We start from the raw sequence: 18748 nt of genomic DNA, 5'->3' as shown, positions 1-18748 counted from the left end.
TAAGCATTAGATAAGGCTAAAGTATGGTATCAGCTAGCAGTGCTTGATATGGAGCCTACTTTTGGCTTGTAGATCTACTCATTTTTTTCGAATAAATTGGCATCAGCNCTTTTCTAATAGAGAAATGGCAATGCGAGTAATAGCGATTCTGCTGACAAAGTATTCTAAAATAGTCAATGTTGTTACTCTAGTTTAACTCTATAATGGTACAGAATCTGCATCGAGCTTGCAAGATGCAACCTCAAGGCTTTCTAATAAGTTGAGATGTAATAATTTGCAATCGACAAGCTGCAATACTAACAGTTCTGCCAATAAAATACTCTTACGTTCATCGGCATTGTAATTTGAGCTCTTGGCAATCATGTAATATATTATCTTTGATATAATCGATTTTATACGTAATCCAATCTATCGAACAATAAAAACATAAATCGCACTTCAGATAAAGGCGAAAGGACTGTATCTGATAGCATTGTCAGATCTAGAACTTTGCATTCAGCTAGAAGAATAGTACTTTAGTACAGTATTATCCAAGAAATGGACATTAACCATTTCTAATCGAAGAAATACAGTGTTAGTACTTGTACATCTAAAATACCCTAAAAGCTAGTTGATATTGCGACTTCAAAGTCATATACCATATCATCATTAATTAATTATATTAAATGAATTACTGCATCATGCTGACATGTTTATATAATATAATCTAATCAATGAGATAATTATAGTTCATATACTTGTATTGTAGATAGGCCAAACTACCATATCCGATTATACTGTTTGCTAGATTTGCAGCGTACACCCAGAGTGGAGTGTAGAATCTGCAATTTTTTTAATATTATCGTTTCTCGACGAGAAATTCTTGATATTAATTTTTAATTTTTATAGGAAATGCCTGAATTGCGGTTGCAGAGACTGGTGACAGAAAGAACTATGAAAAGAAATCGCCTTTAGATTAATACTGTTTGATACTCAATCTGTTAATATCTTCAATGGAGACTTTTCACCATGCGTTCTTTAACTTAACTGATAAGACTTCTATTGTATCTTTCTACCACATAAGCTATCAATCACATTGAAGAAGACTATTTTAATTATGGAAATGCCAATGCATGGGTTTGATTTCCATTGATTAAAAGTTATAAATATCAGCCTATTAGATATACTCAAATATGGAAACAGAAATGGAAATGGAATAGGTAGTATAAAATAGCGCTTAAACTAAATACTGCTTTTCTACTAAGACGATATTAGCGTTCTGTGTTTCATTTTCATGCTTTGAAAACTATCACCTCTAAAAATTGATCGGTATAGGCACTTCGCCACAAAATCGTATTCAGATCAGTAAGTATAATACTACGAGTACACTTATAATTCACATACTGTTACTTTGTATATTAATGACAAAAATTGAACGGCAATCTAAAACTCTTCTGCTGCACATCGGTTAGACAAGCACCAAATATCAAAGCAATAATAATTTCAGGTCAGCTGTTAAACTGCATTTATTTATCCTCACCAAAATGTCTAATAATTGAAATATGATAGATAGCCAATTCTAATTCGTCTATATTTACTGTACTACAGAGTTAATTTATGATCGATCCATTTTGTAAGCAAACCAAAAATGATCCAGTTGCTAAACCATTCTTCTATTGGTGTTGGTTAGCATCTAATTTAAATCATCTTAATTGTTGTCATAATTACTTATTAAATTATTAAATCTATACGATGGCGATTATAGAAATCCTTCAACAATATTGCATTGCGTATTCAGGACAACATCCTTCGGGAGTGCAGCATTCATTATGCAAATTGCGCAGATATACCGAATGTCGAGCAGCATGATAATGATGGAAACGATCCCCTAATTGAAAAGATGAAAAACTTCTTGAATTGTTTGATCATTATTCTTTGGCGTCATTTCGACTTTATCAACTAGCGCTTAGTCAGAATTGTATCATTTCAGTAGTCAAAAGGAGAATTTGAAAAGAAACTTCTATTCTATCTAACTACTTCACAAATATTGCAACTTCGACTTACGACTAAGTTTTGGGTTAGAATTGTATAATTTTAGTAATCAAGAAGAGAATTTGAAGTTATTTTATTAAATGAAACAGTCCTATTCTGGCAAACTACTTTACAAATATTGCGGCTAGTAGTATTAGGTTTCAAATCCTTACTCTTATGCATGTCTATTTCTGAACAACTGATATTTAAAACTTAGAGTAATTAATAATATGATGAAAAATTATAAATTACAAGTATTTATACTTCAAATAGCTCGATTTAATTATGATTCGTAATAATGAATACGAAGCTTTAAAAGATCTGTTTACATTACAGTGCACATATTGCTATTTCCTGAAGATTTATCTAATTGTCTAACGGTCTTCAGTAGTCAGCGATTTAAAGCTTTTAAATTACTTCTATCTTTCAAAGGATAAGATGTAGGATGAAAAACTTACATCGAACACTTCTAGTTGGACAATTATCGATAAGCCAATCGAAAGCTGCTGGAACACATAATTGCTCCTTGGGAATTCCACCAATGCATGCTGATGTGGTAGTAATATTTACCAGAAGAAATACGGTCAAAGATACGGCAAAAAGAGTAAACGCTTTCATCTAAATCAACGTACGGATAAAATAAGAAAGTGAGTCTTTATCATAATCTTTAAATTCAGAGGACTTCTATCCGTTACCTTTCCTTCTAGAATAGATATGTCGTAAAGCAATTAAATTTCCTTCGTAGTATAGCTTGGAACTTCACGTTTTCGTGTAATCGTAGCAATGGAATAAATTTTCATGGAAAAGGAACCCAATTTATAGTGTAGCAACTGTTATTGTTTGTGAGTAAGTTGATGGTAGAATTGTATCTAAAGTTGGTATCCAGATAGGGCAAGATAGCTTATCTGTTGACAATTTCTAGCCGTTCATCGAATAGATTTACTACCGACTGTGCTCATATTACAGAAACTTTCGTCATCCAGTTTTGTTACGCTCTAATTATAGTCATCACTGTTTCTGCCAAATATAAGAATAATCAACTTGTTTTCCTGCCATCTCTATAAACTACGTTGAAATTGTTGCTTTGATAGGGTAAATATTTTCAACTGATGATTGTTATTAACCTTCAGTAAGGATATGGCTCTAACCTCTGAATAAATACAACCCAAATGGAATGAAGAGATTTTCAGATATTTTTTATATTCAAAGAGTCAGTATCCACATGAAGACCCTTTCTACTTTTATCACCACGATTAGCGAGTAAGGAAGTAAATTAGATTATTCATTTTTAACTTTAGAATTTTTTATTATTCTCAAGATGAGTTATAATAGAGCAATCTAAATTAATGTGGGATTCTATGGCGGATTTTTAACTACCGTTCGTCATTAGTTGATGATGGAATGTTTTGTTTATTCTCTGGTTGTTGTTTGCTTATCTTGATCGATTAGATCAATAATAACTTCATGTTGAATTAGTTATTCGTCGGCCGATTAATTACAAGTACTCAAATGTCAAGATTAGTATTGAAAATTTGAAATTATCCAAGCTACAAATATTATCAATCAATAGCATGAGTTAAAATAACAATCTATTGATTTCGAAGAAAATTGTTGACTCTGGATTGTCAAAGTTATTTTCTTGGTATAAAGGAATATAGACATAGCAATAATTCGAATGTTTTCTTCATCATAAAGTCCATACAGTTGTGCTGGATGTGGAACGAAACTGAAAATAATAACACCGAATAATGTTTTCTGGAGAATGTTACCGTGGAGTATGAATATATTTAGAAGGAAAGGATCTTTATGTCATAAACTCCGTGTTAGGCTTAAAATTGTGAAAATTACGACAAGAGGTTGCTATAACTTAGCACGTTGTCTCAACTTACATATGCATGTTGTGTATTAGATTTATTAGCACTTATTGTCGAGTATACAACTGCCAACGCCTCTTCGAAAATTGAGAGTGTCCGTTCCTTCCTACTGAGATTATTCGATGAAGAGTTAATTTAAAACATTACTTGATACATGATATGAAATCGAGTTGCTAAAAAAAAATTGACAGGCTCAAATGTATCCACGTATCAATCTGTTCGATGCGCAAAGACATATCTAATAAAGACTCTAGCATGATAATATTACTCTAATTAATATTCACCGTATCATAAACGTCTAGTTGATTTGGGACACTTAGAAGCTAGAAATCAGTACACTAGTTTTAATAGCAACAAGAGGAAGTAAATTTAATTCAACTTTAACAATGATAGGCTGTGGAGATCTTCAATTCGCCCTGTAGTAGTAAACTATGTTTAACAAAATAATAATCAACTGGTCTTTTATCATATTTATTGATGGGTTGTCATTGAGAGAGTTAATCTTCACCTGATATTTACATTGAAAGGTACATTCCTCTAATCATGATAATAGGGTGATGTTCTACGCCTCGTTACGTGAATACAGAATTTCAACGTTTAGAATCAATTCGTGTAGAGCTGCGATTATTCCTCGGTTAGCAGCATTTTAATATTGCTGCATCAATAATTATTATGCTCAAATGACATTAATAAAATAACAGCGTAATTAAATAGGATTGTTAACTCAAGTAACGTTAATCTCATTAATTAAGCTTCATTTCATTCACATATAAATCATTATGCATTACTTTTACACGATTTATACACTAAATTTTATTTTACCATCAATCATTTTATTAAGTGCTCCAAAAAAATTGATGATGCATTTCACAGCACATCCAAAATTGAGCTGCAACTTGAGGACTGTAGAAAATGTGTATTATATAGTGAAGATAACATTTCAGATTAGAGCGGTACTAGGAATTTGCGCTAACGTATCGCTATGTACATGTACGATGGTTGTATACACAGAGCTAGGGCAAAGAGCTGTTCTAGTATTAGGCCATGATATTATTGAAAAAGTCATAACATAACGTGACCTTAACACTGTTTAAATATTTAAATGCGTATTCTAAGTATAGGGATATCTAAAAGATTTACTATATCTATTCCCTGGCATAGATTTGCATTAATGCTATTTAGAAAGAATAATATGCTTTACAATCGAATAAAATATTCAGAAAATGATCTATAAAACCAATCAAAACATAGCAGTAGGTATTTGCTAATATATATGTACTTCAGAAAAGCAAAGCTGTAGTATTTCAGTAGCTCAATCAATGGAAAGAAATATATAGATTGCAAAATTATTTGGTGAACGTGTCAATAAATTGTACATTATCTTCTTATGGTAAAAGGTAGTAGAACGTTGGTGCGTAAAGAAAATTGTTTATATAATTGTGATAGTAGTATATGAGAATCATATGTAATAGATGCAAAATAATAAAGTGATGTGTTTCTATAACATAATGTATAATTTGAAACATGGAGACTTCTCCACGCGTTGAGTAGGCTCAATTGTGTAAAACAAATGAACCAGATAGAAAGTATCAATATCATTTAGGGCATATGACAATCAAGACATCGCCCTTTAATGGCATAAATTAAAAGAGCTGATATCGGTCAGACGATAAACACACTATAAGAATTTATGACGTCTATTCTATAATCAGGATAGAATCAAAGAATAGAAGACATAATTTGTCGATATTTTCATACATCCGTTTCAAGTTGTAAGGGTGCTATATTAGCAACTTGATAAAAGACCCTAAAAGCAATTAATAAACGAAAAAATTAATTACAACTGATGATATTTAGTATTTATTTCTACTTGAAATATGTATTTAAACGCTATCTATTTCCTTACGTGTGAGAATATTTTGTCTTTACAACTTTGCAATTTTCTGGTGCCGGTTTAGCTATCATAGCGTTTAATTTCTGTACTAATTCATTTAGTTCAGATTCTTCATATCCAGAATAATGAACTAGAGTTTGAGTCTGATAAGATAAAAAATTAATACTATACCAAAATATTCCAACTACTTCCATAATTGCATGATATCATTCTATCATATGCTAGATATGCTGTATATGATGCTAAACATAATATTCCACTTCCAGAATTATTAAGTATTGTAAAGGTATTTTAGTTCATGTTGGCAAATACATACCCATTCACCGCAATTTTTCATTTTCAAAGCGAGACATAGGCATCCAGCTGCCAACATAGATGGTTTAAAAGTTACAAATTGATATTCTTGTAAAGTTAGCTCTAATATATATCGAGCTAACGTTAAATTTTCCATGCTGAGGGATGCTACCTATTGACAGATGGTGATCAAATTCTTAGATCTGGTGCAAACTTTGATATACTGATGAGAATGATGTATGAGTAATAGCGCTGTTACAATGACACAAGAAAGTACAGTGCTTTCACTATATAGAAATTTCTAACCTTTCCGTATCTTCTTAAAAATCTATAAGGTATAGGAATATTTAAATCAAAATCTAAAGCGTAGCAAATATCTCTTTCCATGTCCAAAACAGCCTGTCGACTATAGGCGTCATCGCAAATATATACAAAATCATCCACTAATGGCGGATATCTTTCCTATAATTATTTAGAGTTTATAAGTAATCAATCTTCAGCAAAAAAAATGAAGAAATAATACTGTAATACAATTTGAAAATGACAAGCAAATATATGGTAGAGTAGGCTTACTTCAATTTTAGATGACATCAGCATAGCCGTAGCTCCTATAAGCTGTAGAGCGTCTCTTGAGACGACACGAGCTGATAGAAATCGGTCGACAATTTTAACAGCTAGATATAATGTTTCGTGAAATAACTCGAAATTTTGTTGTACTTCACAAAGCCAGTCAATAAGTATCATTCTCATTTGCTCTGTAATATCATTTTGACGTTCTAAATAATCATTGACGACTAGTTGCGCCTACAAATTTACATAGATCGATTAAAACATTTCTGTACAACAACTGTTACAAATTATTAATTAGATAATTACTAAAGCGTTTTAATATAGAAACTGATCTAATAAAAAGTCTTGCTAGTCATAATAGTAGATTAATTGCTAATGTAGCTACATCATTCGAATTAAAAGTTTATAATCGATAGTGTAAGCGTGTATATTTACTTCTCTTTGTTTCATGTTTTCAAATATTATTGGAGCGTAATCAGCAACACGGAAAGGGTCAGTTAAATCAGCTTCGTCAATGTCCGCGACATCGTTGGGTAATGTCAGTACGCGCTGCACCTCCTGTTAAAATGATAAAGTTTGGCATAATGATCAAAATAATATTTGAAGATGTTTAAATGCGAGTCCAAAAGAAGATAACGTAGATCTTTTATGTTATCAGGAAGCACAAAAATAAGTTTCATTGCTATTGTACAATAATTAATTATTCGCTCAGTTCACTATCAGGTATTACTACGCTTGCTACATTAGTTTCTAAGAAATTAAATTAAAGTACTCGCAAAGTGATGTTGGTAACGAGTGAAACCCTTATATATCATATTATTATGTAGTACTAGTAGATCAGGGTTTACACTGTAATCGAAATGTAAGTTAAATGTAGTTCAAACTAATGCGTCGTAACATTGTAAGTAAAGATATTAGTTATTTTACCTCACTGAGTATCGTTGAAAGGTGTGCTGTTGAAATTTTAGATTCTTCATTTTCATTACAGCTGCTAAAAAAATAAAGTATTCTGATAAGTCATAAAATTTTTATGCAATATTAGGCAAATGTAATTTATCGTGTAAATATACTGCTTTCAGAATAAATTTATATCCTTTCAAATTTGAAATTTTCAGGTTCAAAAACACACATATCATACAAGTTTGTAATACCTTTTACCATCGACGACATCATCTTCATCGCATTTGAGGAATTCATGTATATTAGTTTTAATTCGACCTAAATCACTCTCATGATCTTTAACTTCATTTTGTTGTTGCACTTGCTCGACGTTGTTCTTATTCGTTTGTTGCTTCTTTAGATTATGCCATTTTAATAAGGTGTCTTGGCTAGCCTAGAAAATCAATACATTAATTTAATACTTGCATTTATGAAGCTATAATTTACGGTAGCTTAGTCAACTATTCAATAGGTCAATTCTTTTACACTGTAGTTTCACGCAATGTAATCCAGTAGATCTAGAATTACTTTTTGCGGATATTAAACTTTAAGAGCCTATGTCTGCTGAAAATTCTTTTTAATTTTCTTTAACTGAATTCATATCGTTTTCAACATGGCATTTATTAATTAGAATACGACTTTAAAGCATAAATCGTTTGAATGGGCTGAAGTTATGATAACTTTGTTTGTAATGAATCATCAGCAGCTATTGTTTGGACTGTAGTTTCACAATAATATGCATGGTATATGTATACTTTGAGATACTTGATTAGGCAATAGCAAAGAAGCGAATACGGATTTTCCCACTCCTCGATCACAAGCTGTCAAAAATGTTGTCTTTTCATTATTCTTTGGTAGATAATAAACATCTGTTGTATTGCTAGCACTAGCATTTCATTCTATGCATGTATGACCCGTTGTCAATTTAAATCATGTTACTGAGCCATTATTTTAATTAACATGTAAGTAAATTGATCCATTATTTCTTAGGTAACTCACTGCTAAACTTACACTCTCTACAGTAATGACACCATGCCAGGAAAAATATTTGTTATGTAGAGTCAACAAAGCTGATTTCTTCAACAATAGTAATTATTGCGGAGAATTCGTGTTTGACACGGATTATACAGTCGATAAAATTAGTCATACACAGTATAACTTTACAATCGGAACGCCTTCATAAATTGTTGCAATATGGTGAGGTAAAGTAGTACATTATACAGTATACTGTACTCAAGTGACGGTTTACATCAGTGGATTGTAATTAGTATAGTTCTTGTTGGTATACATGGACAGGATTACGATAGTATATCAACTCGTCACGTATTTTTAATCGACCTATTATCCTCTATTTATTATACTACTTCTCTCCTTATTGAGCATAGTTTACCATTTCGATACCACTCTGATAATTGTAATATCCATTGACACTGTTCTCTTGAATATTACGTTCTAATCTGAAAATACAACTGTTTCGGGATTGAAAGTAGCTTTTGATTTATAATTTATATTTGACGAAAAATGTATTTCTATCTTTAATTCTATCTATTCCATGCAGTATCTACTACAAATTATGACCAATTGAAAAACCAGTTCCTATTGACGATATCGTTCTTGCTAAATGAATTTATCCACTAACAACATTTTATACGCAGTATAATGATTATATATTCTCGTTGTGAATAAACTTGTCATTTTTTTGGTTCAATTGAACCTAAATCAAAGTCTACGTGTCTGGATATGGTTGGTTATACATATTGTAAACATCTTACGGGAAAGATCCTGTCATGAAACGTGTCAAAAATTGGTCCTTTTTCGATTTTGGTCATGTAAGAAAGTTGAGATTGATGGAGGAGGTACCATCCTTTAAAGTACACTACAATTTACGATTCTTTCCTTTGCCATGGTATCGTGTTACAATACATAATGCTTAAAATGTTACATCATGAAACGTCTACGGTCTAGAGGATATCTGGATACATTACGTAATCCACGAGTAATCAATAGAATGAAATGTAGAATCAAGTTGTCGACTGTAAAGTAAGATGGAAAATTTCAAGTTTGTTTTCCATTCTTATCCATTTGTCGTTATTACCCATACACTATGATCTGATTAGCAATATGCATGGAAGAGAAAGAGAGAGATAAAAATTGCAAACATGACGATCAAGGGATTCAATTCTTGATGTACTTACATTCGTTAAATCTTCTAGTACAGCTCTTTTCTTACTGGTTAATGGATAATCATCGGATGATTCTTCGATCGTTCTTTTCTTGGCAGCCGTTACTGAATTGGCTTTGGGATGCTTGACCATAGAGAGGGGGGCGTGTACGGTTGAAAAGAGGAAAAAATACAAGGAGAAAAAAACGTTTGAAAAGTGCAGCAAGAGAAAGAGAGAGTCAGAGAGAGAAAGAGCAAAATGATTCAATGTCATGCAAGATTTGAATCCTCTTGATACAATTATCTTTTATAAACTGTCATGACAAGATTAGTCATGATTTCAATGGACTAGACAGAATGAATCTATTGAAAATTCAAGGCTGAAATGATATTTAGGGATAGGATAGAATGACAGTCATGTTGTTCATTGAAGGTTTGATACTGTGTACACAAAAATGGCAAAACTGACAAAGAGCGAGTTGACATCTACCGGCTACTCCACGACATGAAATTTCAATCTAGGATCGATCGATTTACCTGAAGGCCTTTACTATTGACCATTAAATTCAATTTATCAATCAGTTGAGCCATTTTTCAATGAATTTTACCCTCAGTGAAGGCTGAAAATGAAGAAAATCAACGCTGGTGAAGTTTCTGTCTTGCTTGTAGCAATTTGTATGGGATAAGCTGAAATTGACTTGGCAGGTCAAGAATAACAATGGCAACGTCAAGCAGTTGCCGAGACTGATGTACACAGACGTGGTCAACCGAGTGGGGTGACACGATCAAGCTTCAACCTACTTCACGTCCTCCAGTCGAAACGCTTGTTTGGTAAATCAGCCTGACGTCAGTCAGTGTGTCAAGCGTCGCGATGATGTCGATGTTGTAGAAGGATGCGGTTATTTTCAAAGTTGACGCTTAGGCTGAGTTGGCCAATCAGCGATCATGAAGATGCGATTTAAATCTACCCCAGGCACTAGTTCAAGCCTGGCTACGGGTTGGTTGAGCAGATGTCATGTGACCAACGAAACAGAACAAAGAAAAAGCAAAATTGGAATCACAACTCACCACTTCAGTCGCAAGTAAGTACTGTACGTCCATCGTAACATTGACGTCCTATTCAGTACACACTCAGTGGTGCCGTACTGTACTTGTTAATACAATACAGTGTAAAGTACTGTAAACTGTAGACTATTGTACAATGTCCTGTACTGTACAGTACATCAAGAATGCGGTACAGTACTGTACACTGTACACTGTACTTGAACTCACAACTTCAGTCACAAGTAAGTACGTACAGTACTGTACATTGTACCATTGACGTCCTACTGTATTCAGTACACTCTCAGTGGTGTAGTACTGTACTGTAATGTACTTGCTAAGACAGTACAATGTAAAGTACTGTAAACTGTAGACTTTTGTACACTGTACACTGTACACGGCACATTACGTCTCCACTCCTTAAATTCTTTTGCTGACATGAAAGTTGAAGAATTCCAGCAAAGAATTGAAGAATGAAGAGACATGTTCTTGACAGGGCTAATGCACAGTACTGTAGTGGAGTACAGGCGGTCGGCATCTTGATTGCTATGGTACAGTACTGTACTGTATAGAACATTGCTTACATCCGTGGGAAATACAAGCTGGACCAATCAAAGTATACAGTATACCATACTGCACAAAATCAACTTAGCAGGCTAATTTGGATGTCAATCGCTGACAGTATAGTGTATCGTTACAGACATGCGATACAGTTGAAATGACCAACAAAAGAGCCAGCCTCCACATGATGACTATTGTGAACAACCGTTTGTTGTCTGTCCCGTCTCTTTCTGCCTATGAGAGACTTCAACCACTTAAAAAACACAACAATGAGTGAACACTGACTGAACAGTATTGCCTGTCTGTCTGTTCCAAACACTTGTATTCGTTTTCTAGTCGGCAGTATGGTGATGCTCGATTCCATGTTTGACTTATTTTTTCTAATTGAATAAGTAATATTTCATTGAGCTCTATTCTATTGGACTAAGTTTTTGCTTGAAAGCAGTTATATAACTTCATCAATCATTTCTAAATTAAAATAGTGCATAAGAAAACAGACACAGAAGTTTGGTACTATTGAAATAGTCTCGATATTTTCGGCCTTACGTGGTCTGAAAGTCCGCCCGTCTGAAACTTGCGGCTAGTACCCTTACCCTGGAAAAAGTTCATCGTGTGAACGCACCTTTTTTTAAGGCGTTATTGAGGCCGATCGTCCGCACGTCCGAAGTACCTTGAAAAAGGAAGCATGCGTCATGATGGTATTTAAATTGCGCAGTCGCAAAATTACCTCGCTGCCACAATCTCTTCCTTCTTCTCGAATTGTTGCTGTCAGACTGGGTGAGCATTTTAGATGTGCCGTAAAATTTTTTATTTTTTCTACCTAGAAAATATCTTGATGATAATTCTTTAAGCTTAAATAATTGTATTATCATCCATTATGAACGGATATTGACTGATTTTTACCCGATGGATGTTTAGTGATGCTGTAGCAGTATTTTATTACTGTCACTAGTTGGCGTGGATAGACGCCATGTTGATGACTTGATATCCCTTACTTGTTCTACTGGATAGGCTCAATGTTGTTTAACTTTTGCATTGGCAATGTATAATGTAGTATTTCTTGGATGTATTAATAGGCTTTGGAGTCGTAATATTATCACAATGTCCAACTCAACCAGGTTAGCGCCATACCTTGTCGATATGCTAGTAGAATATACATAATTGATTGCAATACGTAGGAAACTCCTTGTCTTTGTATAGTCCAATGTAATGAAATATTTCACTTCATTATTGGTCGTTAGACTATACACGAAAGGCTTAATACTTGGCTATAAGCGAGGCTTACGCAATCAACATACGAATACATCTCTCATTCGTATCGAAGGTGTAAATAATAAGAACGAAACTGAATTTTACTTGGGCAAGAGAGTCGCATATATTTACCGTGCTCAAAAGAAGACGAAAGCCACTTTACGAAAAACGCGTAATGCTTCCAAATTTAGAGTGATGTGGGGCAAGGTTACAAGATCACACGGTAATAGTGGAGTAGTCCGTGCAAAGTTTAGACACAATCTTCCTCCTAAATCAATGGGTGCAACTGTTCATGTGGTATGTTATTGACAGTTAGAATTAAATAACGATCGTACTTTCCTAGCAATGATTATTGTCATAATAGTCTGAAAGCAAATCAAACACTGATAGATAGCACAGTACTATAATATAAATCTGCCAAGTAATAAAAAAGATATTCCGTCGCAGAAATATTTCATCTGCCAATAGGTAAAGATTAGAAAGATTGGGTACTATTCGCTACTGTAGATACTCTATGTTATGGTTGTTGAAGTACTGCAGTTGCTAGCATGCTGGTGTGAAGGTATTACCAGATTCTGACAAAAAATTTTAGTCATACGCTACAGTATCTGGATAATGTAGTGCCCTTTACTATGACACCATTCTTGCCATTAGTTATTTCCTACAGTATAATACAATGTGTCTTTGATGATCCCGCTAGGTTATCATTAGTTTTACTATAAATCTTTAATCTTCTGTATTTATTTTACAGCATAAAGATCCAGAATTATAGTACTGTACGAATAAACATGCTTGACGTACTTACAATTGACACTGTTGCTATAATTTCGCAATGTACATTACTTTACATTCACAATCAACATATAGTGATTACCCTCATCCGGTGCTTACAAACTTTTAATTATCACTTAACTTGATTCAATCTTGTTATAAGTCTTGTTGTGCTATTATGACATCTTTTAGATGGAAAGTTGTTGTAAATAACTGTATTAATCGATCATCCTTTCTTCTATTTTTGCTAGATGCTCTATCCTTCCAGAGTGTAATCTTAGGAAGTTGTTTGTATACTAAACTGAATAAAATGTAAAGTTCTATGTGTACACTCGGGTTGTGAAAGTTATTGTTTCTGATAATTATAAGTGGTAGCCTAAAATTGTAATGGAGCGTATTCTACCGCAATTAGTGGCATTTAGTGATGACTTGAGGCTGCTGAAGTTCTAATGTTCTTGTCAGCTGTTGATCAAGTAGGCTTTATATTAGTGTAGTCAGAACTATAGTGCTAGCTGAAAGATTATGCTACGGCAGCTAAAAATTTGAAAGCGTTACTTTTGTAACTTGTTCTGCCATTACTCAGTAGGTATGGGAGTAAACTTAAGATGTTACAAATTTATTTATCAAGCACACTCGTGATTTAGTGTCTGCTTTTGTAAGAAGGATTAGTGAATTGCTAATCAGGTTACTACTGTATATACACAATATAACTAGCCTTTCTAATTAAATGCGGTGGATCTTTTTAAACATTATGGGGAAAAAATTGCAGTGGATACTCCCAAAATACAAAAAGTGTATAGTGATAGATATTAGCATCGGGCTATAAGCTTGTAGCTTGGACTATCGACTGATATATTTTACGAATAGCGAGTTGTCAGTTATCAAGTCTTGATTGCTATCATGCGTAAATGATATTTCCTATACTCGTATTTACTCAGATACCTTTCGCATGAAGTGAAATTATGAGCAATAACTTTATCGTCTAAGCTGTTAACTGTAATGCCTACAGCAAGTAAAGCACAATTTACAATTTCTTCTTTTTATTACGAAATGGCGAATCGACAGGCAGTTTATTAGCTAATTATTGCTAGCGAATCAAATAACACTGCTTTGGCAGGCTAGTTACTCTATTATATAAATGTTCATATTAAATCGTATTTAACCAATAGAATAGGCAGGCAAAGCATGGAAATGAAATTGTGATACTTATTAATTATCTACAAAGTTTATGATGATTTGTACAGTAAAATTAATTACACTTACTTTAAGACGGTATGAAAAGCGTAAAATATTGTATATTTAACGTGAAAAATCAACAGTAAATTCTCAATACGATAAAAATGAAATTGTTTACTTAAATTAAAATTCCTTTAAGCAGTATAATGTTAGTAACTTCGACATGCATTCCAATTTTTGGTTTATGATTTCGAGCGATATAAGAGCAATCTTCCGCTGGTAACTAATACATATTAAAATGTCTTGCTGCCAGTGATCGATAACAGTCCGACTGGTAAAAGACTTATTTTCTTTTAATTGGCCGTGTTTTGCCAATTCCTTTAGCTCTTCCTTTTCCTTTTCCTTTTCCTTTGCCTTTGCCTTTACCTTTTTTTCCTTTTCCCTTTCTTTTTTTGCGTTTGCTATGTAATCGCTTTCGAACCATTACTCCTCTCCACCATGCTTGTATCTGTTGTACGCAATTAATTTCATTTATTTACTTAGAAAACAGTGATGCTGCAATTTAACCGTATTTAAACAATACTAATTATAAGGTTTCAATTAATAAGGTAGATGCTTCAAAATCTACTATACTTCATATAGATATAGGGCTGTTAATGCTAAAATTAGTCAAAAAAGTACCTTAATAGCAGCTCTATTTTCTTTCCATTTTTGCTCTTCTAATTTTTTAGCTTTCTCCTTTTCTAATCTATCTTCTATAACAACTTCTTCATATTGTTGATACTGATAAAGAAAGTAAATGTTAAAATAGATTGAAAAATCAAGCATGTTGGATATACGAGTAGTTAGCTTTTACCAGTTGCGTCAATTCTTGTAGTCTTGCTAAGTCATTAGCACGATTCGACTATATAGTGAAAGGAAGAAACAGTTTAATATAAATTAGCAAATTATAGATAATTAAACAAACTATGATTTAGTAGCTAGTTATTTTTCATACTTTCAATGTATCTAAATCACGCTGCTTTGCTTCAACTTCTTTCTCATGCTTTTCCATCCAATATTCGACCTTTTCTTCAAGAATCTGTCGTAATAAAAATAGCAAAAAGGAAATTAATTAGTAATCTAATTAAACAGTCTGATAAGCATAAAATTCTTTTGAGTATTTAGTGATATAGTTAGCATTTGTGAAAATTGGAATTATTGCTATAACAGTCAAGCCTAATGAAATTTAGGCTTTCAGTTTTTACTTAGTGAACTAACCTTATGTTGTTGTCGTAGATAAGTTTCAATTTCATTGTTAGTTCTGTTTTCATCATCAATCTTGCTTTGCAATCCCTACAGTAGTTCACATTTAAGTTAAATTAATTCACAGGATATTTCAACGATGAGAAATGATTAAATAATTGTCATTAAAGGCATAAGTGTAGTTATTACTTGATAATCTTCTTTCAGTTCACTTTCAGATTGCTGACATTTCTTTTGAGTACATAATACTCTTACTTCAGCTTCTTTCTTTATATACTTCCCTTCCATACTCGTCTTTGCCTTCATTTCTTGTAGTTGATCTTTCAAGTGTGCAATCATCTCATTTCGTTGCTATTTATATGCAATAAATGATTAAAGAAATAGTCTAGTTTAAGTCGGCATCAACAAACCTATATCTTATCTAGCATTACTTTTAAATATAAAATGGATACCAATGCTTTAATCATAATTTATTAACCTGAATTTGAACTTCTTTGTCACGTTTGATTTCTTGGAGTTGTTTTTGTAATGTTTTTACTTTCTTGCGAGCAGCCTCTTCCCTGAAAGTCCCCCAAAATGACAATATAAGATACAATGATTCTATGAACTAGATAATGGATAGTAATTGCATACTAAAAATTTACTTTTGTATAATTTGTAATAAGTCACTCTTCTTTTTTTGTTCGGTTTTAACTGATTCCGCCATACAACTAAAGCTTCCGTGTTCGTGAACCTCAGCCATTGCCTCTTCCATTATATCTTGTAGAAACCCTCTAATATGATTGTGTAAAAAGGTACAAGTTCATAGTCAGAAACATACGTATTGGTGGTAAGCATCATTACATATCTTAAAAAGCACTACATGCGTCTAGGTACCTGTCATCTTGCATTTTCAGTAATATATCGGTACCTAGAGGATTAGTTTTCAAACTTCTACCAAGTGCTATATATATTTATATAATTGAATATATGTTAATCAAATTTTATTTAACCTGACCTACAGTAGTTAATCAATACAAATAATAAGTATGCAATGTCGATGATTGTATTTCTAGTGCCATTCTAACCTTGTGTGCTACTTTTAATTGATTTCGTTACATCATAATAATCATCATTATCACCAAGTTTAACTTTACGGTCTCTGCCATCCCCTTTCTCCATAATAAGCTATAAATGATTAGAATACATAATCAATTCGGGTTATGGCAAGTATTACATTATGTAGAGCTCTAGGACACAGTAAAGAATCAATTAAGTTAATTATTGTGAGTGTATACAGACCTTCTCGAATTTCGATTCCAGCTGCCTTTGTCCTTCAACTATCTTACTAATTTCGTCACCAACAACCTTTATGAGAGAAATGATTCGATTTATAACTGCTACTATGATCATTTAATAAAAGTAGAACTATTGAACGAATATAACATAAGCAGAACATTCCGATACTACTATGACTAACTGTAAAGCAATTATGTTAACGCAATATTATTCGTAGAGCTATTTACCTTTTCAACATAATCAGCTTTTGCACTGTGTTCAAGCGAAATTGGTAAAATTGTTCCTAGTACTGCCAACTGATCGATAGAGTCTTGAAACACCGTGTTAATATGTATTCGATCTTGGATATTGATTGCAGGCGGGCCAGGTAAGGCCGAAACATTTTCGTTTGCTTCGTCTATCGATTCAGTCGTTGACATAGCATCGACTGCAGCCATGATTATAATTCGCTGGGGTTACTGAGTAAAATTTAGAGTAATACAGGCGTCTTGTAAAATAATTACAATCGCGTAATAATATATATATTTAAACGATCAAACTCTCGTCTCGCTGAAGAATTGAAAGAATATTTTTTTCCAAGAATTTCGGAAATACGAGTAGATTCTAAACGGATACTACAGTATGACAGCCCTATTCGAGCGTAGTTAATAAACACGTACTATACCTACGAAACAGATTTTATTTCTAATAACTGTACTGTATTGTAGTTATGGTGCGATATACAGTAATTGGCGTATAAAAACTAATGACTGAATATTATTCTGGGCAGTGTCATACTTCTGTATAGCATAAGAAGTTGAGATTGCTGTTGATCAGTTACCATAGTAACGAAGCCTTAAGGAAGCAAAAGTTTTGGTCACGGACTACTGCTAGGACAGCATAGAGTACTAAACAAGTAGTCCATGGTTTCAAATAAGGGCTATTGGTTCAGTCATCTACAGTACTTTACTGCACTGTACTATACTATATTGCTGCTGGCAATTAAGGACTTTTAAGATTAAGTTTTCTTCAAAAACTCCCCTGCTCGCTAGCGATCTGCGCTACCGTTCTGCACCAGTGACCTGCGCAAAACCACACTGCAATTGCATTATTGGCATTCACCGCCAATATGAACTTGTCTGTGACCTGATATGTTAATAGTGTACCGCTCTGTCTACTGCAGTAGCTAGTTAATCAGCCATGATCGAAAATAAAGTAGTTTTGAGCGCTGTTATAGCATCTTTGGTTCGCAATCACTCACTCTCAATTTGTGTTGGTTAAACTGTGCAAATCTTTAACGTGACATTATTAGTGCTACTTAGCCGTTACAGACACATACAGTTGTAACACCGGCAACGCAAAAATAGTGTCATACTTAACTGTGTCCTACGTACTCCATAGTGAGTACAGTACTACAGTACATACTACCTAGACTACTGTGCGGTGCGGCAGTCTGTACCCTTTATTTTACAGTGTCAAGTCGATTTATTACAGTACTGTATACTGTACTGTATTTGGTCTGCGACCAGTCACTACAGTACTGTACTGTGATTTCATTTCATTCAAATTCAGGTCTGAAGGTAAGCAACGACATTATTCCTGATTTAAGGAGCATTAATAAGATTTGTTATCACGAATATGGAAATATTATACCTATAAGCATGTGCCTAAACTGAAATTATTTTACGATAAGATATTACCGTA

At 33.2% G+C, this 18748-nt stretch overlaps 4 protein-coding genes across 4 annotated transcripts in view; 1 reads left to right on the top strand and 3 right to left on the bottom strand.

The window, feature by feature from the left end:
* TRIADDRAFT_56084 (uncharacterized protein) overlaps positions 1–338 on the bottom strand; it is a gene marked incomplete at both ends in the record, with an annotated part of 6471 nt that extends 6133 nt beyond the window's left edge. The window contains one exon of the mRNA XM_002111702.1: positions 327–338. Coding sequence (XP_002111738.1) covers positions 327–338 — 12 coding nt within the window. The remainder of the gene's footprint in view (positions 1–326) is intronic.
* A 5298-nt stretch (positions 339–5636) lies between these two features.
* TRIADDRAFT_56083 (uncharacterized protein) lies at positions 5637–10333 on the bottom strand (the record flags this gene model as incomplete). Its single annotated transcript, XM_002111701.1, has 10 exons — positions 5637–5691; positions 5791–5921; positions 6095–6244; positions 6379–6534; positions 6646–6876; positions 7078–7200; positions 7570–7633; positions 7794–7975; positions 9777–9887; positions 10280–10333. 10 exons carry the CDS (start codon positions 10331–10333, stop codon positions 5637–5639), a joined length of 1257 nt encoding a protein of 418 aa, XP_002111737.1.
* Positions 10334–12431: 2098 nt separating this feature from the next.
* TRIADDRAFT_35944 (expressed hypothetical protein) lies at positions 12432–13662 on the top strand. Its single transcript, XM_002112210.1, has 3 exons — positions 12432–12462; positions 12586–12892; positions 13618–13662. Exons 1-3 carry the CDS (start codon positions 12446–12448, stop codon positions 13639–13641), a joined length of 348 nt encoding a protein of 115 aa, XP_002112246.1. The 5' UTR covers positions 12432–12445; the 3' UTR covers positions 13642–13662.
* A 1223-nt stretch (positions 13663–14885) lies between these two features.
* On the bottom strand, positions 14886–17502 carry TRIADDRAFT_56081 (uncharacterized protein; the record flags this gene model as incomplete). Its single annotated transcript, XM_002111700.1, has 12 exons — positions 14886–15050; positions 15224–15325; positions 15399–15446; positions 15540–15623; positions 15803–15877; positions 15977–16138; positions 16266–16347; positions 16432–16560; positions 16664–16730; positions 16855–16954; positions 17069–17134; positions 17293–17502. 12 exons carry the CDS (start codon positions 17500–17502, stop codon positions 14886–14888), a joined length of 1290 nt encoding a protein of 429 aa, XP_002111736.1.
* Between the last annotated feature and the right edge of the window lie 1246 nt (positions 17503–18748).

Source organism: Trichoplax adhaerens, genomic scaffold (assembly GCF_000150275.1).
Source record: "Trichoplax adhaerens TRIADscaffold_4 genomic scaffold, whole genome shotgun sequence".
In the NCBI taxonomy this organism is placed as follows: Eukaryota; Metazoa; Placozoa; class Uniplacotomia; order Trichoplacea; family Trichoplacidae; genus Trichoplax; species Trichoplax adhaerens.
Note: the sequence above shows the minus strand (reverse complement) of the source record. Positions and strands in the feature narration are given on the sequence as shown.